Source organism: Zingiber officinale, chromosome 9B (genome assembly GCF_018446385.1).
Source record: "Zingiber officinale cultivar Zhangliang chromosome 9B, Zo_v1.1, whole genome shotgun sequence".
Lineage (NCBI taxonomy): Eukaryota > Viridiplantae > Streptophyta > Magnoliopsida > Zingiberales > Zingiberaceae > Zingiber > Zingiber officinale.
The window spans coordinates 100,623,287-100,649,839 of record NC_056003.1 but is presented as its reverse complement, the minus strand read 5'-3'; the positions used below and the strand labels follow the sequence as shown (position 1 = coordinate 100,649,839).

The following is a 26,553-nucleotide window of genomic DNA, read 5'->3' as shown; positions in this document are numbered from 1 at the left end:
TCGTGTTGGTTGCTACTCGGAAAGCCTAGAGGTTCCACTGTACAAAGATCTGAACCTTTTCCTAGCTACCATGTGTTCTTTTAAATTAAATTTTGGATCGCCTGCGGAACTTAACACGTTTGATCCAAAACTTAATCTATTTGTTCTTTTAGGTTTTGACTTGGATCTCCTGCAGAACTTAACACGTTCGACCCAAATCACCTTAAGTTATTAATTCCATTAAATATTAATTTCCATAATTGGTTCCCAGTACTGACGTGGTGAGGCACACGCCCTTCTTGGATATAGGAGCAACCACCACCGACTAGACAAAACCTTTTATAGAAATCTAATATTTAATTTCCTAAAATAACTTTAGGTTAACCGAAAAGAACAATCAAATCACAAGGAAAAGAAAAAACAAAAGAACACAACATCGAAAAACATATTCGAAATTCTAGAATCGTAAGCCTCTTGTATTTGGTATTATTTCCATAAATAACTAGTATGATGCGGAAAGAAAAATTACTAGTTATACCTTATAGAAAAACCTCTTGATCTTCTACCGTATTCCTCTTCTAACCTCGGACGTTGTGTGGGCAACGATCTTCCGAGATGAGAAACCACCAACCGCCTTCTTCTCCTCCTAGCTAGGTTCGGCCACAAAAAGCTTAACCAAGGATGAAGAACAAAACACCAACCAAGCTCCAAGAGATGCTAGCTTTCTCTCCTTCTTCTTCTTCTTCTTCTTCTCCAAGTAGTATCCGGCCGCCACAAGAGCTCCAAGCCTTTGAGAGTTTCGGCCACCACAAAGAGGGAGAGAGGAAGAGGATGGCCGGCCACTCCAAGGAATAAAAGAGAGAGAGAAATAATAGAGGTTGTTTTTCATGAAGGCACCCTCACCCCTTCTTTTATATTCCTTGGCCTAGGCAAATTAGGAAATTTAATTACAATAAAATTTTCTTAATTCCCTTGACATGATTTAATTGAGAAAAATAAAATAAAATTTCCCCAATTAATCTCTAATGGCCGGCCACATTAAAAGAGATAGAACACTAAGGATAATAGATACAAGCCCAAAAACAAAAATGCTCATGGGTGTAATGAAAAATCAAAATCTGAGGATTTAATGATAGAAAATCAAGTCTTGAGATCAAGACTTGATAAAATGGAAAAGACCCTAAAAAGGATGGAAAATATCCTATTAGGGCAAAATGAGCATAGCCTAGGTTTAGGGGTGCAAAAGTCATTCAATGGCCATAGAGGTTTGGGATACAAACCCAAAACTAAAAAGGATGTGCCAAGTTATCATAGGGTTCCGTATAGCTATGGAACAAACCCTAAGTCTAGAGGTCAAGTCAAAGATACAAGGGAAGATATCCCTAGAAGTATTTTTGCAACCAAAGTGACTAAGACTTCTAAGAAGTCTAAGAAAGTCACTAACAAGGTCACAAGGGAGGCTATCCCTAGAGTTGACCTAGAAAATGTGACCAAGGCTTCTAAGAAGCCCAACAAGGTCACTAGGAAGGTATCTAGGGAAGTTATCCCTAGTGAGTACCTAGAGCATCCAAGGAGCACCAATAGGTGTTGGGTTCCTAGGAGTATCTTCTCTATCCCATAGATGGGTTGGAGAGTGTCAACTCCGATTAGAAGGGTAGTTAACCCAACTTTAAGGAAATTGACACTCAAGGAGCATTTTCAAGGTTTTTGTTAACCTTTGAAAATGAAATGGAATTATTATTTACTCCTTGAAAGAGTAAAATGTGCCTAATGGTGGAAGAATTGATTTTAATCTTAAATGGCACATATTGGGAAATTCATAAGAACTACCAAGTTGGGATTTTGGTATGTTCTTAGGAAATTTAAGGCAATCCGGGCCTTAATTTAAAAGTGCTACTCTTGTGAAAAATGAAATATGCCAATATTTGAGGATATGCTTAATTTCAACTGGCATAAATTAATCAAGGGAATTAGAAATGCCAATTTAGGCTTTGGCATTTTCATGAAGCACTTTAGGGCAATCTAGGTTTAAGTTGTAAGTTTAGCTAAGTTTTTAAGGATACTTAGATAGTTGATCTAGGTATATTTTATTTATGTTAAATCTTGCCATGATTGTTTGCCCATCATATGCCATGACATCATGTTTATTTTTGCATTCATGTTTTATTATGCAAAATCCAAAAATACCATGTCATGACTTTCATACATCATGTAGTTATAGGAATCTTTCTTTTGAAAGTTATTTTATTTTGATGTATGCCATAACATTATCATGCATTAGTTTAATTCCTTGTAATTAAGGACAAATGGCATTTTAGCAACACTTATTAACAAGTGACATCCTAGGTGGATGTCTAATATCTTTAAAATGCCTAGATAGATATGCATGATCCCTAGATTAGGGCAAAACCAAAATCTACATCTCACAAAGACCTATAAGATGACTTGTATGTGTTTTGTGCACATTAGATACAAGTGAGATGTTAGGATGATGAACAAAACTCAAGATGTTGATTTAGTGCATTCTTTTGAGTTTTAAGTTCATCAAAACACATAGTTATGTGTTTCCCATCATTGGGAAAGCTAATGTACAAGTCATGTGCATTAAGCCCAAGGAACATGGTGGGATATTGGTTTTTAAAATGTTTTTAAAATAAGTTTGGAAAACCTTGGTGAAGGTTATCTTTTGATAGTAATCACCATTGAATAGTTAGACACAAACTTGAAGAAAACACTAAAGTTTTTGCAAGTTCTCAAGTTTGTATCAATCTTTGAAAATATGATGTATTTTCATAGAAAGCTATTTTTCCATGATTAAGTATGCCCTAAATAATGTCTACACGAAATTTCATGATTTTTGGATTTTTGTAGAATTTTCTAGGGGTTTCTGAAGTTGACTGAAATGGAATTTCAGCAACTATCAGAGCTCCGATCGATCCGTGGATCGATTGGAGTGCCTGAATCGATCCGTGGATCGATTCGGAAGGCAAGTCTCCCGCGAGCAGAAGCTCGCTGGATCGATCAGCCGATCGATCCAGGGAGTCTGAATCGATCAGTGGATCGATTCAGAAAGGTTCAATCGATTGGAACCCAACTCCAATCGATCCAAGTTGCTGATTTTGGCTGGGAAGGCCTGATTTCAGCATCTTTGAACCCCTTTGAGTCTAGGTAACCATTCCAAACCCCTAAAATACATTTGTATACATACAAAGGGTGTTTTCATGTGAAAACAAGGATGGATTGGTTAGGGAAGGCTTCATTGAAGTTTAGGTTGAGGTTTGTTTCAAATTTTGAGTATTTGAACCTCAAAACTTCTAAATTTGGGTTTCCTAAAGGTTTAGGGATTCCAAGTCATTGTTGGTGCAATGACAGAAGTTACCACCATGTCTTTAGGGGGAGGGACTCTTTAAAGACATGAAAAATTTATTTTTCATGAACCTTGGAAGGTGGTTAACCTTCTTTAAAGAAAATGCTCATGTATGAGCTTTTGAACTTGAAATGGGGAGTGGATATCCTCATTATATCAAGTGGGAACTCACGTGGTTAGAAAATGCTCAAGGTTGAGTATTTGTCTACATTGAGGGAGAAGTTAAGGATAAATGAAGGGTATGAGACCTTCATTATCGTGTTGGTCACAACAAGTGATGTTGTGAACAACGATGAGCAACTCTTCAGGGGGAGAGTCTTCAACAAATGGAGTTGTTGAAGTGTGCCCAAAATTGGAGCATAGTTTGATGTGTGTCCAAAGATGGGTTGATGTGTTTTATTAGTAGGGGGTTGATGTGTGCCAATAGGGGGAGAATGAAAGGACCTGTGAATGGGTGTAAGTTAGACTTTCATTACCTAGAGGGAGTGTGCCCTCTTAGGGGGAGAATGAAGAGCTTAATTTATGTGTTCATTGCCTAGTGGCATGAAGATTGAGGCTATAGGATTAGCCTAACTTACATGTGGTATTGTAAGTGTTATTGTGGTATTGTCAAACATCAAAAAGGGGGAGATTGTTGGTGCAACATCCCTCGTTAATGAAACTGGTGACAGCCGAGTCTTGGTTTGAGTTTAGATGTTTGACAATAAGATATTGATTGAAGAAGAGTCAAGTAGGTCGAGGGAGTGACCGGATACTTGGAAGTCTAGTGAGTGAAGCTAGGCGAAGAAAATCTAGGTGGTGAAAATCTGGTAGTGAAGCGCGGTGAAAGTCCTAGTGAGTGAAGCTAGGCGGATGGAAAGTCCTAGTGAGTGAAGCTAGGCGGATGGAAAACCCTAGTGAGTGAAACTAGGTGAAAGTCCTGGTGAGTGAAGCCAGGCAAGAGAAATCCAGATGGATCAAGGATGATCGGACATCCGGTGTTGGGAAGTCAAGTAGGTCGAAGGACTGGATACTTGGCATGAGGAAATCCAGATGGGTCAAGGTTGACCAGACATCTGGTGGAAGTCCAAGTAGGTCAAGGGAGTGACCGGATACTTGGCACGACGAGAAAAGTCCAAGTGGGTCAAAGGGATTGACCGGACACTTGGTGGGGAGTCCTGGCAGGTCAAGGGAGTGACCAGATGCCAGGCATAATGTACCAACAGGTCAAGGTTGACCGGATGTTGGTTAGGGAGGTTTGGGACTTGGTTTTGGGCAAAAACCAAGTGCTGGATCGATCAGTGGATCGATTCAGGCTCTGGATCGATCCGTGCATCGATCCAGACCTTACCCAGCGAACAGAGAGCTTCTGGATCGATCAGTGAATCGATCCAGAGGTCCCAATCGATCAGTGGATCGATTGGGACGCGGCTGCTTCGCGCGATAAGCGCTGGATCGATCCGTGGATCGATCCAGGCATTTTTCCAGAGCACAGAGGCGCTCTGGATCGATCCATGGATCGATCCATGGATCGATCCAAAGCCTCCCCGATCGATTGGGAACATTCGAATCGATCGGGATCCGACCGTTGCGTCGGGTTTATAGCCGCAGGCGGACGTTGTCTTCGGCATCTCTTCTCCGATTCACTCCAGATCTCTCGCCAACTCCTCCACAGCGCTCTCAAAGATCAGATCGCCAGTTCTTGAAGGATCTTGGAAGCTTTCCAAGTCAAGAGGCGGATCAAAGGCAAGAAGAGAAGCTAGGGTTAGGGTTTTCTGTACTCATTGTAAGCTTTGCGCTTGTATTTTGTTTCCCTTTCCTTTCTTCTTGTACTGAGAGTCTTGTAGGGCTTCTCCGCCCTCGGTAGTTACCGAAAAGGAGTGTTTTCATAGTGGAGGGTGCGTGCGTGGTGTGGATCCTTGGATTAGTCACCTCTTGTGAGGTGGATACCAAGTAAACCAACCTTGTTAGCGTTGTGTGATTGTTTCTGTTATTTTCCGCTGCATATCCTTGAAGAAACAAGCCACGCCGAGCGACGAGCACGCGACGAGCTATTAACCCCCCCCCCCCTCTAGCTACTTTTGGTCCTAACAAGCTCGACCCCAAAAGGGGGAGAAAGAATATCCGATGAATTGGTCCATGAAGACGGGGGTTTAACGTTGCCGCTCGACGGTCTTCAAGCTAGGGTTTTTATAGTCGCTGGTTCGACTCTGTCGTTTAACGCCGCCGCTCGACAGTGTTCAGGCCGGGTGGTTTATAGTCGCCGGTTCGACTCTGGCGTTTAACGTCGCCGCTCGACGGTCTTCAAGTCGGGTGGTTTATAGTCGCCGGTTCGACTCTGGCGTTTAATGTCGCCGCTCGACGGTCTTCAGGTCGGGTGGTTTATAGTCGTCGGTTCGACTCTGGCGTTTAACGTCGCCGCTCGACGATCTTCAAGTCGGGTGGTTTATAGTCGCCAGTTCGACTCTGGCGTTTAACGTCGCCGCTCGACGGTCTTCAGGCCGGGTGGTTTATAGTCGCCGGTTCGACTCTAGCATTTAACGTCGCCGCTCAACGATCTTCAGGTTGGATGGTTTATAGTCGCTGGTTCGACTCTAGCATTTAACGTCGCCGCTCGATGGTCTTCAGGCCAGTGGTTTATAGTCGCCGGTTCGACTCTGGTGTTTAACGTCGCCGCTCGACAGTCTTCAGGCCGGGTGGTTTATAGTCGCCGGTTCGACTCTAGCGTTTAACATCGCCGCTCGACAGTCTTCTAGCATAACTCAAACCTGGTCGATCGGTGCGTGGTCTTCGGCATCGAGCCTGTTGCTCGGATAATATACGCCCGGCCGATCAGCGCGAGGTCTTCGACATCGAGCCTGTAGCTCGGATAATATACACCTGGCCGATCAGCGCGAGGTCTTCGGCATCGAGCGTGTGGCTTGGATAATATACACCCGACCACGAAGACCTCGTGGCTAGGATAATATATGCTCGGACGATCGACGCGGTGTCTTCGACATCGAGCCCGCGGCTCGTATAATATACGCCCGGTCGATCGGCGCGGGGTCTTCGACATCGAGTTCGTGGCTCGAATAATATACGCCCGATCGATCGGCGCGGGGTCTTCGTCATTGAGCCCGTGGCTCGGATAATATACACCTGACCGATCGGCGTGGGGTTTTCGACATCGAGCCCGTGGCTCGGATAATATACGCCCAGCCGATCGGCGCGCGGGGTCTTCGACATCGAGCCCGTGGCTCGGATAATATACGCCCGGCTGATCGGTGCGGGGTCTTCGACATCGAGCCTATGTCTCGGATAATATATGCCCGACCGATCGGCCCGGGGTCTTCAACATCGAGCCCGTGGCTCGAATAATATACGCCCACCTGATCGGCGCAAGGTCTTCGACATCAAGCCCGTGGCTCGGATAACATACGTCCGGCCGATCGGCACGGGGTCTTCGACATCGAGCCCCTGGCTCGGATAATATACGCCCGGCCGATTGGCGTTCGACATTGAGCCCGTGGCTCGGATAATATACCCCCAGCCGATCGGCGCGGGGTCTTCGACATCGAGCCCGTGGCTCGGATAATATACGCTTGACCGATCGGCGCGGGATCTTCGACATCGAGCCTGTGGCTCGGATAATATACGCCCGGCCGATCGGTGCGGGGTCTTCGACATCGAGCCCGTGGCTCAGATAATATACGTCCGGCCAATCGGCGCGAGATCTTCAACATCGAGCCCGTGGCTCGGACAATATACGCCCGGCCAATCGGCGCGGGGTCTTCGACATTGAGCCTGTGGCTCGGATAATATACGCCCGACCGATCGGCACGGGGTTTTCGACATCGAGCTTGTGGCTCAGATATCAAGGAACTAGGGCAGATCATATAACTAAAAGAGAAAAGATAACGTAAAAACTGACCTGCCGACTAGCAGGGGATCTGACTCAGTTCCTTGACTCTCGAATACCCGTGGAGTGAGGAGAACGACATATTCGTCGAAACCTACCACGGTCTTGAGGATGGTAGAATTTTTCGACGTCGTCCACCTTCACATTCCAGATCAGGTGCGTTTCCACAGACATCGCCAAATTTGTTCCTATCGAGAAGCTGAGAAGATGGACCTGCCGGTGTGACATGTTTGGAAAGTTGACCGCATCCCCATGACCCGGTGGTGTGATGTCTTCCGCGTTGACCAAGCCATCAGAAGTCCTCCGGTAGCCAGCGACCAGCTTGCCCCGGTCTCTGGTACCTCGATGCTTAAGGCGGGTCCCACGGATATATAAGTAGCCGCATAAAATAAATCAATAAAATAAGTGACGAGTATGAGAACGTACCCTGGCCCCGGGGGCGCCCTCGGATAGGTGGGTGAGTTGATCGAGTCGTCGTGGCCCTGAATAGTAGATAAATGTCCACCAGGCGAGTAGGTGGCTCCGGTGGCTCGAAGCCGGGCGCGATATGGATCCGCAAGGCGACGCATGGTCCGACTACAGCCTCGGCTCGCAAGTCGGCATACAACAACGGCACGAAGGCCAAACACTCCCTCGGCTCGCGGGTCGGGATACAATAGCGACACGAAGGCCGAACACACTCTCGGCTCGCAGGCCGGAATATAGGCATAGTACGATACCTGAGCCCTTGGACGGCAGCTGCTTGGAGGGTGACGATGGTGGCGCCCGCTGGGGACGACTGCGGTGGTTGCAGGAGGTGTAGTCGGTGGCTGGAGGTGGCATCGGGCGCTGGGGTCGGCGGAGGCGGTGGCAGCCGCTGTCGGCAATGATGACAGCCCCTGGAGGCAGCTGCGATGGTGGTGGCGGTGGCCTCAAGAGGCTGAGGTGGTGCCCGTCAGGGGCGGCGGCGCGCGGTGGTGATAGCGGCGTGTGCTGATGGTGGCCGCAGGAAGCGGCGGCTGTAGTCGCCGGAGGCGAAAGCAGTGCCCGTCGGGGGCGGTGGCGTGCACTGGCGGCACTGACGCGTGCTGGTGATAGCGGTGGTGGTGCTCCTCGTCGCCGTCCACCTGGAGACCGAAGGAGAAGACGACTGAATCAACGGCTGAGGAGAGAGGGAGAGGGGAAGAAACAAGGGGCGGCACCAGGAATGCCTGGCGGTGTTGTGAGGAGAAAGAAGGAGGAGGGTTGCGGTCGGCGTCACGAGGAGGAGAGGAAAAGAGTGGCGACCGGCGCCGGCAAGGAGCGAGAGGGGGAGAAGCTGCCCCCGTCCCTGCTCAGGTTGGCGGCGGCTGCTCCCAGCCGCCCCCCCTGCCTTTTTCAGTGAACAGTGCTTATAAGAACTAAAAACCCTTAAAGCCTTATCCTCCAAAATGACAAAAATACCCCCTTTCCCTCTCCTTAATTCCCCTCATGTCCTAAACTATATCCGGATCAATAGAGATTAAAGATTGGATTTTATGGGTTAAGGGATTAACATGTAGTACACGAATAAAAAAAATAAGCTACTATTTATCATTTTTGTGAATACAAAAGATAAGGGAAAGAAATTAATAAGGCAATAACAAAAAACAAGAGTTGTTGAAGACTTGAAGTGAGCAGAAGAAAAAGAAAAGGGGACGCAAGTCCTAGTAGCAGATGCACATCAGTCAGAGAAAAAAAGAGATGCAAGAGAGAGCTTCAAATAGAAAAAAGAGAAGACCTATGTTTTTGAGTCTTTCTTCTCTGTTCCACAGGCCATAGCTCTTATTGTTTGTTTAGCTCAGCCGCAAATCCTCAATTTTCTATTTGTTTGCTACGCTTTGCAAATTATAACCTAAAAGGGTAAAAGAAAAAGGCAATGTCAAAAAGTTTTGAAATATGAATTTGGGTCCAACTATCCAAGACCCCAACTACATGTCTATGACATATAATACTAAAAAAAAATTTTGAGGGCCACCTAAATTCTAGGTCCAGGGCCATCACCCAGTGCAAATTTGATCATCTGTCTATACCATCTATGGATTCTTTACAATGTTTAATTGATGAACACACTGCTAGAATTGTTGATATGGAGCTTGATGCTAATGTATCTTCAAAAGATGTGGATCTTGTAGTAGTACATGGGAACAAAAATTCCATTTCTTTGACACCTTTGCATGGAAGCTAGTTTTTATTGTGTTGGAGCGAGCTGGCAGGGGCGTTGGGGGTGAGTACCTCACCTTTGCCATTAGAGAATTGATTTTTATTGATCCCAGATTCGATGTTACTTGGTTCTATCTTTTTTTTAGAATTGATTTTGTCTATTGACCACGAGCATAGTTGAGGTGGCAAGTAAATAAAGATTTGTCACTTGAGGTTGAGGGGTACTGAACAAGCAGGGCATAAATCCTTGCACCCTATATAACTCACCCCTATAGAATTAGTTTCTATCATCCCAGGACCCAGGGGGTTGATACTTAGGTAGTGATGGTTTGTCATATTTACTTATCTATATCTTATAGTAGGATTGATGATACTGGGCCACCTAAGGTGACCACATCACCTTTTGCCATATTAGAATTGGTTTTTATCATTCAACGTAACTGAGTTGATATTTGGATGATATATTTATATCACATGAGTAAATTTGAATCTCATGTGATTCATTTCATTAGGGAATAAGTTTCTCCTACCTAAGAGGTCATTTAATATCATAATTTACTTCTCTTTCACAAAGTATTACAGCAAGCAATGGAGGAGCACTTAAAAATGAGAGTAATCATTTTTTTTTAAATCATAGAATTGGTTTCTATCATCTCAGAGTTTTATGCAGCATTACCATGTCATACATGGGAGATCTTGTCTGAGATGACGGGAAAGAAAATGGCTCTAAGGTAGGTTCTTTTTGTTAAGAATAAAATTTCTTAATTTATTTCTCTTTGTACAAGAGTACAATTGGATTGTAACTGAGCATCCAATCCAATTTGTCTGAGCGCTCAATTTGTTTACTATCGATATCGTTCGTGAAAATATTTTTTTTAATCTTTGCAAACATTTTTCTAGCCCTTAAGGATGTTTATCTGCCTCTTCATGGCAAACTTAGGGTGGTAAATGAACAAAGCGTTCATGAATAAATTTGGTGTTCGGCTTGTTAAGAGCTGGTTTATGTTCGTTCAATATATATAAAATTAATTAAACAAACAAGTTTAAACAGCTCATTAAGCTAAACAAACAAGCTTGAACACATACGTGTTCAGCTCGTTAACGTTCGTGAACATGTTTGTGAATAACATTCATGAACAATGTTCGTGAACGTTCACGAACAATGTTCATGAAATATATTCATTAATAAAACTCTTTTCAATATGCTAAATAAATAATAAAATAAAATAAAATAAATATATAAATTTAAATTATCAAGCTCAATAATCAATCAAACAACTAAAAATTTCAAACAAACTTAAATTGAGAGCTTGATAACATCTAAACGAATCAAGCTCGAGCCAAGCTCGAACCAAGCTCAAGTCATGCTTGAATTGAGACCTTGATAACATCTAAACGAACCAAGTTCAAGTCAAACTTCAAACAAATTCAAGCTCATAAAAAATAAACCAAACCAAGATTGAATGCTCATTTCAAAAGCTTGGTTCACTTTAAGTTTGGTTCGACTCGGCTTGATTACCTTATCAATTTGAACATCCTAAAACTCGATTCGACTCGGCTTGTTTACCGCCCTAAGTAAGCTTATTATTTGCATGGACAATGAATTTTTATATTTGTATTTTCGGTATAGATTGGCGATATGCATTATTCATTATAAATGGTCTAGTATTACTGGTTTTACAGTAAAATATAGATTAATAAATGGACAAAATAGCACAACTGCTCTTTACACTAGTTGGTGATTTGTATTCTTGATATTTGAGACAACCAGTTTGATAAGTGACTTTACAAATAAGGATAGAATTATGAAGTTTTATAATAGAAATATTTTGACTTGCATTAATGCTCTATTGAAGTCGTTGGAGTCCATTTACTCTAAGCATAAGTTCAAAGAAAATTGTCAAGTATTCAATGAAAGCATGTCATTTGAGGCTTGATTTTACAGATTGAATGCTGCCGTTTGGGCTTAGTTCTCTGTTGAACTCTGACATTGAAGTAGTTGTTTCTAAATTGCATAATTTACGATGAGTTTCTTACTTAATTTTTTTTACTTTGGATATGAGCTCTTGTATAAGAGGTATTCTTATCGGGTTACGGTGCAACGAAAGGTGTTCAAGTAATTTACCAATATTTATGATTTGAATTTCAATTATGGTGCACTGACAACGGCATGAGGAGTTGTTTGTATTTTTGAATTTACTTGGTTGGTGAGAAATTTTTATAGGGTCAGGATAATCACCTTTAGATTAATTGGATCGTAATATCAAGATATCAGGATTATCATGCTTTTTCTTTACCAATTTAAAGTTTTTATTTTTGTTTATGTTCTAACTTGGTGGTCAGTTATAAATTTTCTATAATTTATCTTATAAAAAACATCTAGAGTAATCTTTTACTATAATTATTTTTGTTCATATTGATTTCCAAATTCAAACCAGTAGAGAGGCAAATAAAGGACATGCTCATAACACAATGCAAGTTCCTGTTGCACATCAGATAAAAAGAAAAGATTACAAAATAGAATTCAAAAACCAATGGACTGCAACTAAGTTGACAACAAGGTACTCCTACTATTTTAACTATTTTAAGGAATGCATTAATTTACAATAAATTGAGACCTAACTGACGCAATTTATCATACAATATTAATGAATGCCTTACTCTAAAACAAAACGGCATATGATCACGATGACAAGTTTACTAGTAATGTAACCGAGTTAAGAAACCTTGAGGTTAATTGGGTACAAAGAACCTTGAATTGACTATGAATGAGTTGAAATTCAAGAACAGCACAATTTCTTAAAAGATTGAAAATCCAAGAAAGGTAAACAGTTTCTTAGAAAAATAATCAGATATAATCTTTCTCAAACTCCCCATCATGCAAGAAGACTCGAGCAAAAATAAAATATGATATAATTTCATTTAAGTATAGATGAAAGTGGGATAAAGGTTTGATTGGTGCTGCCTCCATCATGCAAAATCAAAGATATCCTCGTAAGCAGTCATCATCTCCATAGTCATAGCCTTCATCACTATCTCCCATGTAATCGTCATTACTACCACCATAATTATCAGATGTTCCAAGCCCTTTGCCATCCTTGTTATGTGGATTATCTGCATGATCATCCTTCTTGTGGCGAGTTCTAAAAGCAAATGGCAAGCTGAGTTCATTATCTTCCTGTGATAACGTTATCAAAGATTCAGTTTAAGGATCAACTACAGAGAAAAACAAAGTAAATAACAATCAAAACAAATGATATCAATAAAAATATAAAATAAAGCTGAGAGAACCTCAGGAATGACAAAGTAGGCTACACCCCTTTTATCAAGGCCGACATCTCAGTGTACAAAATATAAGCGAACATATTGTTAAAGATTGGAAAAGCAATTAAAACTTGGAACTAACACCGCTAAAGGATGATCATGAGAAACAACTAAAAGTAAAACCATGACATACATATATTAATTACATATACCTTATTATTGGGCATGGTTATGTGCATAGAAAAATAGACATATAATATATTCATTCTTCTAACCTAAGTTAAATTGGCCTGAATATTAAGATTGTGCAATAAAAATGGCAAGGTCACGAATAAAAATTCCTTATTATAATCACTTATCGCATGTGTGTTCAATGGAAGAAGTTCAATTCATTTGATTTAATCAAACAATTTAAACAGCACAAATAAAGGCAAGAATGAAACTACACATACCTCATCAGAGTCAAAATCAAGGATTGCTTTGAACTGCAAAACAAAAGAACAAAAAAAAATTCACATAAGAAAAGTATATGCAATAAACCCCCCTACTGATTAGTAGAGGCCCTAAAAACAGACTAAGCCAAGAAACCTCATAAAAGAATCAACGTCAGCACAGAAAGTAACCTGGTATTTATCTCTATCTTCATACTTCAATGAAACAGGTTGTGGTTCATCATTCTTCCATAACTCTTCAAGTTTGTTCATTTGCTGTTCACTTATTTGCCATGCTCTATGTTGTTCCTGTTCTGAAGGTACCTGTAAAAGAAACCAGAGTAAGTGATATGTGGACATGCAGAACAGCTACAAAATGTTAGTGAAAGTTCCAAACCTTAACAAGCCATGGTAAGAAACATCCATCATCAATGAGTGGACGCCATTAACTAAGATCACAATTCATGCCCCTTAATACATAGACATTCAAACAAGGTATTTTGCAGAGAACGATAACACTTCCTGTTGCAGAAGAAATAAATCCAAGAAGAAAAACATTCTGGCAACCACAATTAAAGCATTCAATAGTCTCTCCTCGTGGACTGTCGTCGGGGAGCCAAACTTCCGTGTGATTTGCTTGCACCTAAAATCAATTAATATAAAAAAAAAAACACACATGAACCAGAAATGCAATATTCTGTAATGGCATCCCACTCAACAACGGCAGCTCTAACAAAATAAATAATTGCAGTTTCTTAACCATCAACCAAATGGAAGTTGTATAAATCAACAAGATACTCTAACATATGCTTAAATGTTGTATTAAAAATGTAAATACCACCTTTAAATGTAGCCCAATGATTTGTAGCATAGAGCAGTATATGATACCAAGATGGCTAGTGAATTATACTTCACTTATCAGGCTAGTCTAGTAATCAAACTTCAGAATGTGGCAGATGAAAATTGAAATAGATGAATGAACAGAAGGATTAACGATGGTAAAAAAAAACTTATCTTTCTCCCAAATTTTGCTAACTTGAGGGTAAACTTAAATTTTTCTGACAGAACCGTATAATATATGTTTCCAACATAAGGAAGAATATTATTAAAAGAGGGAGTGAACAAGTATCCATAATGGGCTCTTATGTTTTCCAACAAAAAATAAAAATATTAAGTAAATGGTTAAATTGAGTATCATTTGAGGGAGTTGAGAATAAAAATATATAAAGAGGGCAAAATATATAGAAAATCGTTTAATAACTTTTATGATGTTTTTCAGTTATGCGATGTGCTTAGCATGTTGAAATACCAGATGATTCACGATATGAGAACCCCCTGTGTTCCCCTGCAACCGACAAAACCACTTCCAGCACGTCGAAATGTTGCACCTGACGACACACTCCGGATCCTCCACCCCACAATACTCGCACGCGTGCTCCGTAAAATCACTCTCGCCAGACTCGTAACTTTCATCCCCACTCTCCTCGAAGTTGAGCTCGTTCATCCCGGCAGTCAGGGTATCAACCGCCGCGGCAGCCGCCTGCCCGCCAGCGGCCCCCATGGCCATGGAGGACGAGGAAGGACCGCCGAGGGGAGTCGATGAGGAAGGCGACGAGGTGGGCTCGGGAGAAAGATGATCGGATGCTGAGGAGTCCGGCGCGGGCTCGGGCGGTGGCTGGGGATGGGGCCCAGCGGGGGATCGGGAGGGCTGCGAGAGATCCTGGAAATCCATGTAGTCGACGAAATCGTCCTGGGTGTTGAACTCGAGGAAAGTGTACGCGTGACCGCCGGTGTCCGGCTGCAAAGCCGTCTCGTAGAGGTTGTTGGCCGACTGCGCCGCCATAGCTAGCCCCGTCCCAGGTTACGTAGATAACAGGAGGTAAATCAGGGCGACCGGCCGTCGTAGAGGTTTGTGTTTTTTTTTTCTTGCGAAAATTGATTTCTTACTCCATTATTATATTATATGGAATCTGCCACCTGTAATCAATTCGGCATCCGTGAGACAGAAGCCTTGCAATTTAGGTCTTAAAATTTTATCTTAATTATATAATTTTTTTAAATTATTATTAAATTTAGAAAGTGCACGAATTACCAACATGGTTTAGGTTTATCATGGAGTAAAGCACAACAATAACATTAATAACCATTTCAATAATAATAATTCGATGTTATGTTAATAAATTTTATTATTTAATATATGTTTCTTGAGCAGCCTCGTAGTTTTTGCAATTGTCAAAATGCCCCTATTTCTATTTATCAGCCGGATACTTTTTCACTACGCATCTATTTTTATTTTTTATTTTTTAAAGAACGATTTATTTCTTAAATTTCAAAGCATTGATAGTTAATTCAAAGGGGTCGGATCCTCTGATCTCCTTATCTTAATTTATTCTTGGACCAAAATAAAAAGATTGGTGAAAGATAATAATCCCCCACCTGTTAACAGGTGGGGGCCATTATCCCCCATCAATGTAGGACCAAGGATTAATCCAGCCTTTACGAACCAAAGGATCCTATCCCAATTCAAGATTCTTAGTAGTCAATTAACTCCTGGGTTATGATGTAGTAGAAGAGCGTCCAGTTATCATCTAAATATTTATGGTTTGATTTCTAATTACGATACATTTATAGAAATTTTTTTTTCAAATGGGACGCATAATCAAAAGATATTGAACTTCTGTGCATCAGGACTAGTAAAAAATTTCAATTAAGTCAAATTAATTAATCATTGTTTTAATCAAATAACTTTTAGGTTTCTTAACTCCATTACATGACCAGTAAACTTTTGCCATCGTGATCATATGCCGTTTTGTTTTAATTTTTATATTTGTCTTATAATAAGACATTCATTAATATTGTATGATAAACTGCATCAGTTAACTCTCATTTTGTTGTAAATTAATACATTTTTTAATATAAACTCTATTTTATAATCTCTTTTAGTTCTTTTTCTCTGATATGCAACGGTAACTTGCATCTTGTCATGAGCATGCCCAATATTTGCCTCTTTAACAAGTTAAATGCCACACCCGACGCAACTAGTTTGATTTTATATACCAACCTGAACTGAAATACGAACTTTAAATTGGTAAAGAAAAAGCATGTTTAGATTGATTTAATCTTAATTTATTTTCAATCAAACCAATAACAAAGTCTCTTAACAATATTTGATCCTAAAAGTTTTTTTAATCTCCACGGTTAATGCTCTGACCACTTACAATATAGCTAATCTGATATTTTATCAGATAAATGAGGGACAAAAACAAAAACTAATATTCACATAAAACTAAAAATTAAATAGGAATTTCTAGAAATATAGGGCAGGAAAACTTGAAGCTAGGAACATAATTTGAAAGAAATTTTACAAATTAAGCGCCAAAATATGTAATACTCTTATGTACAACAATCAGTTAATTTAGCTTAATACTTGTGTTACATATAAAATTTTTAATTCCGGCCTCGTTGATTTTGAAAAGGTTTACCTGCTTAAAATTTGATTATCAATTTTCCTCCACAACGAGTAACCAGTATTAAGTATTTCAATGGAATCATTCATCAACTTGCATATTTTAAACGAATTATTATAAATAATATATAATCAAAAAAGTAGTTAAATTTAGGGAAAAATACCTTTAACCCCCTTTAATTTCTATCCATTAGTATTTTGCCTCTCCTATATTTTAAAAATAACATTTAATCCTTTTTGACCAAAGTAAAAAAAATTATAAAAGATAATTATGTCCTTGTCTTTTTAATATATATTTTTTAATAATCGTAAGAGAAAAAAATAAAATTGAATTTATTGATAATTTACATCCACTTATGTATCCTTTATTGATATCTAAACTAATTCTAGACAATTCAAAATTCTAATTGATATTTTCATTATGTGGGTAACTACTGATTTGCTAATTAAAATTAATAAATTATATGTAATCTCAGACAATATAAAAATTAATACCTAATTATATAAATAAAATAAAATTAAATAGTTTAAAATGTATATTTTCGTAACTCTGGCTACATAGCCTTCGAATACAATGTATAATAATTCTTTTCTTTACTTCCCCTTAAATTTAAAATTTTAGATCCGCTCTTGTTCACAATTATACAAGGTTCCGCGAAAATATGTGAATGTATAATTTTTTTTCTTACGCGAAGACAAATTGTCTTCGTCTTCTTCATCTTCTTCGAGCTCTTTTGGTTTTTCATGCATGCACGTGAACCTCACATCTCAGTTCATCATTAACTTGACCATCAAAGAAGGTAACACCAACAATGTCAACCCTCAGTTGACAAGTTTTACTTTGCAGAACACTGAGAGCGGACGCACGACAAATCAGCATCACCATAGATCCGAGCGAGTGACGAAGGACATCGTCATTAGATGATTCTATATTTTTTTATCCTTTTATATATATATTTTTCTCTGTGTACATCATCGATCCAACTAATCAATAATTAAAAAATCGACCCAAAGATATGTAATTATTCTCCATATCAATTCAAAATATTTTTTTCTTTTAATATTATTAAAAAATATCAAAAATATAAGGGCATAGTTCTCTTTTAAAATATTTTTCACATTTAACTTTGGTCAAGGACATTCAAATACAGGATGAGATAAAATAATACTAGATAGAAAATAGAAAAGGTTAAGGATATTTTTTCCTTAAATTTATGCTCTTACAAATTCTAGAAATCTAATCAGAAATAGTTCTTTATTTTTATTAGTCAGATATTTAATTCTTTGAATCGATTAATTTTGAAAATGATCAATTAAACTGCAATTAGGAATCGAACCATGCATGGATGTCTGATTAACTACGCAAGTTATTTACTGTTGCACTAAGGATAGAGCAGAGGTTGATTACCAGGTTCACAATTTTTCTAGCTAAGCCCGCCAAAAATACTGATTTAAATTTAAACATGAACTTAATGGGCTTTAATTCCTGGATTAATAGGTTGGAACCGCCCGTACGAATCTGATTTAAAATAATAATAATAAAAATTAAACAGACAAACTCAAACAAAAAAATTAAACTAAATGATAAAAGACATAAATAGACAAGTCCTAAATCACATAATTTGCAAAGTAACTGAAACTAAAAAGATCATAAAAAGATGTGACTTAAAAATTAGTCCAGAAGTTCTTAACTGATGAACAATGAAGTCAAAATACAGAAGCATAATATTGGAATTCTATCAAAATACAACATCCAAATTTACATAAACTATCAAGTTACATATCTAGATTCACAATCATATGGTGCAGAAAATTCATGCTTAAAAAACTTTATGAAATCTTCATATTTTAATCAGGATCTCAATTTATATTTTCTAAATAGAGCTAAATTAGGACGATATCTACTGTCATCTTAATCAAGATGCGTCCTCACTGAATTACTCTCCTCCAGTGATTTACATCCACTTATCTGTCAAACATCTAGTCCATCAGATCTGTTTGGACTTTTTCTGACCTTGCTTAGTATCTAACCAAGTTGATCTACTAAGACTTGCCTGGAACACTTAGTTAGCACAATAGATATAAAATGATAAAGGAAAATCGTATTAGCATTATTAATAATTCGTTGATCCAGTCGACCAGAAACCAGCTGGTCATACATGCTTAAAGTTTACTTCTCCAAGACTTCTCATTACCTAAGATTACCTCTCCCTATGGTTGCCTAACTTCACTCACTAGGACTTCCATTACCTGGCTTCACTCACCAAGACTTCCACCACCTAACTTCACTCACTATGACCCGACTTCACTCATGAGGACTTCCATTACCTAGATTCACTCACTATGACCCGACTTCACTCACCAGGACTTCCATTACCTAACTTCACTCACTAGAGTCTGACTTTACTGACCAGGACTTCCATTACCTAGCTTCACTCACTAGAGCCTAGCTTTACTCATTAGGACTTCTCCTTGCCTAACTTCTAGTTAGGACTAGTCGTCCCCTTGGGATGGTCTAGTGGCTAGCGCATGAGGTGTTGCCACTATGAGGTCTGGGGTTCGAATCTTAGCATAGTCGAGGTAATTGCCTCCCTCATGTGCCAATCTGTATTCCAAGGCTTGTAGCCACTCGTGATTTACTTCCTTTGTGTTAGTCCTAGGACGGGTTGGCGAAGGTGCTTGAGGCGAGCAAATCGCCTTTTGCCGCCATTTAATTAAGATTAGTCACTCAATAAACTTCTCACCTACCTATCCTTTGGTTAGAACTTACCATTGCTAGTCATCTAGTCCTGGCTAGACTTCTCTCTTCCAAATATCAAGTGGCTAGTGCATGAGGTGTTGCCACATGTTTGGATTGTTGGGGTTGCAAGGTTACAAATATAGTCCCACATTGAAAACACATGGGAAAGATCATGGGTTTATAAGAAAAAGATATGTTCATTGGCATGAGGCCTTTTGGGTAGAACCCAAGAGCAAAACCATAAGGGCTTAGGCTCAAAGTGGACAATATCATATCAGTGTGGAGATATCTAAATTCTTTTCAATCCTACAAAACCTCTTCTTGCTTGATCTTGTTCATGCAGATCGCATCTTGACTCTTGGAAGTGCGGCAACACTTATCCCCCAAGAAGCTTCAAGAATCGACATTGAGTAGCAGAGAAATCGTGTGTAGAATTGGGGAGGAAAATCTTTTTAAGGACCATTCTGTGCTTGCGACAACCACTCCCAATCGATCGGCTAATCAATTGAGCTCGGTCAAATTTGATCACTTTATCAAATTGACCAACCTTAACTTGCCTAACTCAAGTCTAGGGTTTTCAAATCCAACATCCGATCAACTGTGACCTGTTAGAACTCCTCATGTCTAGCATCCGATCAACCTTGACCTGTTGGAACTTCTTCACCAAGTGTCCGGTCAATTCTTTGACCCACTTGGACTTTTCTCCTCATGCCAAGTCTCCGGTCAACCTTGATCCACTTGGACTTACCATCTCGTGCCAAGCGTCCGGTCCTCTATGACCCATTTGGACTTCCTTCCACCAGATGTCCGGTCACCCTTAACCCATCTAGATTTCCATTGTCTGGCTTCATTCACCTAGACTTCTTTCTGCCTAACTTCATTCACTAGGACTTTCACCTAGCTTCACTCACTAGGATTTTCATCTGCCTAACTTTACTCACTAGGACTTTCACCTGGCTTTACTCACCAGGATTTTTATGCTGTCTGGCTTCATTCACTAAGACTTTCACCACCAAGTGTTTGGTTAACACTGACTCACTTGAATTTTCCACTTCTGCCAACCTTCCTATTGGACTTTACTTTCCTTGCCTAATCTCCAATTAGGACTTTTCAGTCAAGTATCCGGCCAACCTTGACATACTTGACTTCTCACTTACCTAACCTCCGGTTAGAACTTCCCAGTTAAGTATCCGGTCATCCTTGACCTACTTGACTTCTACCTTTCATATTGTCAAACATTGAAATCAAACATCAACTTATGCTTGAGCCGACTCAAGCTAAGTCCACCTGATCAGTCTGACCCATGAAATATTGTACCAACAACTATAATTTGCATCTTGTCATGAGCATGCCCTATATTTGCCTCTTTAACGAGTTAAATGCCACACCTGATGCAACTAGTTTGATTTTCTAGACCAACCTGAACAGAAAAAAGAACTTTAAATTGGTAAAAAAAAAAATGTTTAGATTGATTTAATCTTAATTTATTTTGAATCAAACCAATAACAAAGACTCTTTGAACAATATTTGATCCTAAAAGCCGATTAAAGAATCTCCATTGTTATTGCTCTGACCACTTACCATGCAGCTAATCTGACAAAAGTAAAAAATAATATTGCATTAAGCTAAATGACAAATTAAGCGCCAAAATAAGTAATACTACAAGAATCAGTTAATTTAGCTTAATACTTGTGTTACAATTAAAATTTCTTATTCCCTCATTGATTTTGAAAAAGGTTTACATAGAAAAAATTTGAACATCAATTTTCCTCCACAAGTAACCGGTAATTCAAATGGAAACATTGATGTACTTGCATATTTTAAATGAATTATTATAAATAATATACAATCAAAAAGTAGTTAAATTTAGAGAAAAATACCTTTAATCCTCTCTAATTTCTATCGAGTAGTATTTTGTCTCCTTTATATTTTAAAAATAATATTTAATCTCCTTCGACCAAAATCAAAGTGAAAAAAAAATATAAAAGACAGTTATATCCTTGTTTTTTTATATTTTTTTTGATAATATTAAAAGAAACAATCATATTAAATTTATTGATAATTTACATTCATTTCTATTTCTTTTGTTGATATCTGAACTAATTCTAGATAATTCAATATACTAATTGATATTTTGTTGATTTACTAATTAAAATCAATAAATTATATGTAATCTCTGACAATATATAAAGATTAATACTTAATTATATGAATAAAATAAAATTAAGTAGTTTAAAATACATATTTTCGTCGCCCTAGCTGTGCAGCCTTCGAATACAATGTATAATAAATTTTTTTTTTTACTTCCCATTAAATTTAAAATTTTAGATCACTCCTGTCCACAATTATATAAGGTTCCACGAAAATAGGTGAGTTATTTTTTCTTACGTGAAGATAAATTTTCCTCGTCTTCTTTGAACTCTTTTGCTTTCTCATGTATGCACGCAAACCTCACATCTTAGTTCATCACTCACTTGATCGCCAAAGAGGGTAACACCGACAACACCAACCCTCAATTGACAAGCTTGACTTTATAAGACACTAAGAGTCGATGCACTGATAAATTGACATCAACCATATATCCGAGCAAGTGACGAAGGACATCATCACTGGATGCTTCTATATTTTCTTTTATCCTTTTATGTATTTTTTTTCCATGTGTACACTATGGATCCAATTAATCAATAATTATATTAAAGAGTCGACTCAGAAAATATATGTAATTATTTTCTACATTAATTCAATATTTTCCCTTGTAATATTATAATTTTTTTTTCATATTTACTACTTGATAGAAAACAGAGGGAGGTTAAGGTTATTTTCCCTTAAATTTATGCTCTTACAAATTCTAGAAGTTTAACCAAAAAAAGTCTTTTATTTTTATTAATTTCCGTAGCCAACGCCCCCAGTTTGTTTTCTTACTAAAGGAAATTAATCTGCATTATACCGTAGTTAGGAATCGTTCCTAATTAATTACGAAAGTTATTTACTCTTGCACCAAGGGGAGAACAACTTTTTAGAACCTAGAGCAGGAGTTGAAACATTACCCAGGGTCACAATTTTTAGCCCGTCAAAAGCATATAATTTAAGTTTAAACATGAACTTAATGGGCTTTAATTCTAAGTTTAATAGGTTAGACCTGCCAATCTGATTTAAAATAATAATAATAATAATAAACAACTAAACAAAATCAAACAAAAGAAAACTAGATGATAAGAGACATAAATAGACAAGTCCTAACTCCTAAATCAAAGTAACTGAAACTAAAAAGAAAATAAAAAGATGTGACTTAAAAATTAGTACAAAGTTTTTAACTAACTGATGAATATTGAAGTTGCAAAATACAAAACATAATAATGGAATCCCATCAAAATACAACACCCAAATTTACATAAACTATCAAGTTACATATCTAGATTCACAATCATATGGTGCAGAAAATTCATGTTTAAAAAACTTCATGGAATCTTCCGTAAGTAAGTAAGAAAATACAAAAAATAAATTTAGGTGAAAAAATAAATTCATCAAAATTTTCAACATAAATCAAACAAATTGAACTGATAAAATATCAATTAATTTAATTTTCAACTAAATTAATCTAACTTTTCAATAATTATATATATATATATATATTAATTCAGAATTAGAGACTTAAGCTTTTCTAATTTAGAGATTTAAGATGATTTAATCCAATTAAAAATTTTAAAATTGAAATCGAATCAAATTAATTAAAATAATTGATGTTTTTTTAAGTCAATTTGATATAATTTTTTGAACACCCGTGGCTATCCTACTAGTAGATATAAAATAGTTTGACATATGACACAACATCTTCTATAGCAACATAAAAAAAATTTAATGCGGAAGTGTTGGAGTGAGTGAATCATCTTTTGCCATATAAAATGAATTTAAAGAAATATAAACAAACAAATATATACAAAACAAACTCACAAATGTCTGATCTAAGGATCCTGATATATGGGGGCATTCTTGTTACAATGAGTACACCAACTGCAACTTAGCTTAACTTACAAATAACAGTAATTAGTAGATTAATCAGGGGTAAAAGATCTGAATCAATTATGTCTAAGAACATCAAAACATAAATTAAACCCCCGGAGTTACAATCAGATATTCTAATGATTAATCATGTATTTAAGATTTGAATTCAAACTGCAAGATGATAAATCTAAGAATATTGGTTGTTCTGAATGGATAATCGTGAATACTTCTTAAGTTATCTTGATGGTCGAGAGAAAATTTTTATGAGATCAGATTGATCATTTTTAGAATTAATCGATTAAAAAAACTGAGTACCTAGATAAAAAAAACTAATGTGAAAGTTAAACTCTATCGCAGTAACCCTAAAACTACCCATGGAGAAAAAATAAAAAGGAGAGCGGGTTTCAATTCTCTTTCTCTTTTCCTTAAGTGAGATTTACATCTTAAATAGGAGAGAATTAAATGTTGGTAGGTGATGAGCATAGAAAGGAAGGTCGTGTGTTTTATTATCAAACAAGTCTTTAGCCTTTTAGAAGATGAACATGTTTGTGAGGGACTCTTCCTCTTAACGTTGTTACTTGTTAGGTGTATGAAAAATAAAGGAACTTATGGTACCTAGTACCTACAAAGTCAAGCAATAAGAATATTTTTATTGTTGTGATTTTACTAGTTTCTTCTATTTGATGTCAATGCTTAACCATGCTAATTTAAATTATATAAATTTGGTCGTTAATTATTCAATGACTAATTATTAAATAGTAGCTTTAATTTAACAACCAAATTAATGACATATTTAAATTTAGTTCCTAAATTTAGAGGCTGATTTATTTCGATCTCTAAAGTAAAATCGGTCTCTAAATTTAATAACTGAATATAAATTTGGTTATTAAATTAGTGACAAATTTAAATTCAGTCCATAAATTTAGAGATCGATTTTATTTCGGCCTTTAAATTTAACAACCGAATTTAAAGTTTTGGTCGTTAAAATTTGACGATTGATTTTATTTTGATCACTACCACCAAATGGAAAATTTGATCACTAACCAGAAGCGATTGAAATGGTAGCAACTGACTAAATTGGTCATTAAATTCTTTTAGAGACCGATTAGCAACGTAAATTGATGATTATCTTATTATGTACAATGTGGGAAAAATTGATTTTCAAGTGAATATAAATAGACAGAATTTTTCGATGAGACTCATTTATCCGACTGAGATAGTTAAACAACAAACATTCTCATCAAAATACCAATAATCAATGCCCACAAAACTATCTTCGCTAGGGGAGAATTAGGCCGGTATACAGTTAGTCCAACTTCAACATTATGTCATTAGATGTTATGTAATCATGATTATATTATTTTTATCAAAATTAGCTTAGACATGTATTAAAAACTAATGATAGGGTTCATAAATAATCAAATATTAAAAAAGCTAATCGTACAATAAATTGAAGTGAATAAGTTTGGGAATGAAACTTGGAAAGAGAAGGATTATTACCGAAGTAGCAATTCTAAAATATGTCCCAACTCCAGATTGCTTCTTACTAAGCAGGTAACTAGGTCGGTAAAGTAGAAAGTCAGCGTTTGCCAGGTAAAATCCATCCGGTGATCTTTCAAGAACTTTCAAACGATCTAGAGCAGTAGAAGTAAGAAGACAAGAGGAAGCATTTAGATTAATCCTTTCTCCTCTCCCGACTAGTCCTCTAAGCAAATGCAACTGAACGATTCCAAACTTCTCAGCATTCATAACCACCATCAAAGAAGTGTCTGGTATATCAACACCAATATCGATGACTTGTGTGACATGAAGTATATGAGTTTCTCCGGATCTAAATTGTCTCAATGCACCAGCTTTGCGATCACTCGTCATGTACTGCCCATTCAACAAGCCACATTGGTAATTAATTTTAAACCTTTCTCTCGTGGTGCCAAATTATTACCGACACAAGTAATAACACTTCTCACTAAAAAAATAATTGCTTAAAATTATTTGTATAGTTAAGTACATTAATAGTAAATGTATTTATTTTTGTAGATGACAACTATGTTTACAAATATTATGCAACAACAAGTTCCATTAACTACGGAAGTAGATAGGTATAGATCTTTCTCATCATCAGAATCAGATAATAACTAGAGAGGTTGGGTTTTAATTACAAATGTTCTTATTAGAGTATTTATAATTTTCTATTTTTTTAAATTGATGTTTAAAATAAGTTAATTCATAATTCTAAGCATATGAGTTTTTTTTTTATTCTTGCATGTTTAAAATAAGTTTAATTTATGATCTGTTTGATTATTTATAAACCATTAAATAAGTTGTTTATAAATTGAAAATATAGTTGATTCTGTAACGACCCGGTCCTTTGGCCTCTTGAGCGGCCCTTGTGGCGGCCCAACTGGCGGCCCTTATGTCGTCGGCCCATTTGGCGACCTCTCATATCGTCGACCGACGACCCTTTTGGCCGTGCCGTTACTCACTAGGACTTTCCACCCCTGGTAGTGGATTTTTGCCTCCCCCAGGATTTGAACTCTAAACCTCCAGGCTTAAGTATTAAAGTTTATGAATCCTGGTAACCAAGTGAGATCAATAAAAAGGCGCCTTTTTATTGTAACGACCCAGCCCTCTTGGCCCATTTGGCGACCCTCGGGTCGTCGACCGTCGGCCCTTATGTCGTCGGCCCATTTGGCGACCTCTCATGTCGTCGACCGACGACCCTTGGCCGTGTCGTTACTCACTAGGACTTTCCACCCCTGGCAGTGGATTTTTTGCCTCCCCCAGGATTCGAACTTTAAACCTCCAGGCTTAAGTATTAGAGTTTATGAATCCTGGTAAATTAAAAGGAAGGTGCACCTTGGTGGTATGGATAGTACCATCTAACCTTTTAAGTCGTACTTAACTAGAATCTCAGAACCGGGGTATTACAATCACCCCTACTTAAAGACACAACGTCCTCGTTGTGTAACCACAAATCACACCATAGACAAATCCCAGAATCTCCCTCGCTAGGTGGTGCCCTGGGTGCTCCTGCCACAGGCGCACTCACGGTCGCAAGGTCGCTCTGATACCATCTGTAACGCCCCGGCTCGGGTGGGCCCCACCCGAACCAAACCGGGAACGCTACCTGAATTGTCCATCAGGTTGACGACTAGCTCCACAAACCACTGGAGGTCCTTTCAGCGTGTTTTGTCCTCACTCACACGCACCCTGGAAAACTTCCCAGGAGGTCACCCATCCTCGGATTTCTCCAAGCCAAGAACG

General features: G+C 38.0%; 1 protein-coding gene across 2 annotated transcripts; it reads right to left on the bottom strand.

The window, feature by feature from the left end:
* Nucleotides 1–12,219: 12,219 nt before the first annotated feature.
* On the bottom strand, nt 12,220–15,052 carry LOC122024756 (regulator of nonsense transcripts 1 homolog). Of its 2 annotated transcripts, XM_042583444.1 has the most exons (4): nt 13,479–15,052; nt 13,274–13,405; nt 13,103–13,135; nt 12,220–12,564 (listed from the first exon to the last, which is right to left on the bottom strand). In XM_042583444.1, the coding sequence occupies exons 2-4, from the start codon at nt 13,352–13,354 to the stop codon at nt 12,367–12,369; spliced, it is 312 nt and encodes a 103-aa protein (XP_042439378.1). In that variant the 5' UTR covers nt 13,355–13,405; nt 13,479–15,052; the 3' UTR covers nt 12,220–12,366. The 2 variants fall into 2 exon arrangements, with proteins under 2 accessions (XP_042439378.1, XP_042439377.1); XM_042583443.1 differs by lacking the exons at nt 12,220–12,564; nt 13,103–13,135 and having other exon boundaries at nt 13,361–13,405; nt 13,479–13,724; nt 14,391–15,052.
* Between the last annotated feature and the right edge of the window lie 11,501 nt (nt 15,053–26,553).

What these genes read in the sequence shown, in the direction of transcription:
- LOC122024756 (XM_042583443.1), bottom strand. Translation starts at nt 14,924, where the DNA reads ATGGCGGCGCAGTCGGCCAACAACCTCTACGAGACGGCTTTGCAGCCG. An exon ending in CTCATATCGTGAATCATCTG is followed by an intron (nt 13,725 to 14,390) that starts GTATTTCAACAT and finishes AATTGATTTTAG; the next exon opens with GTGCAAGCAAATCACACGGA.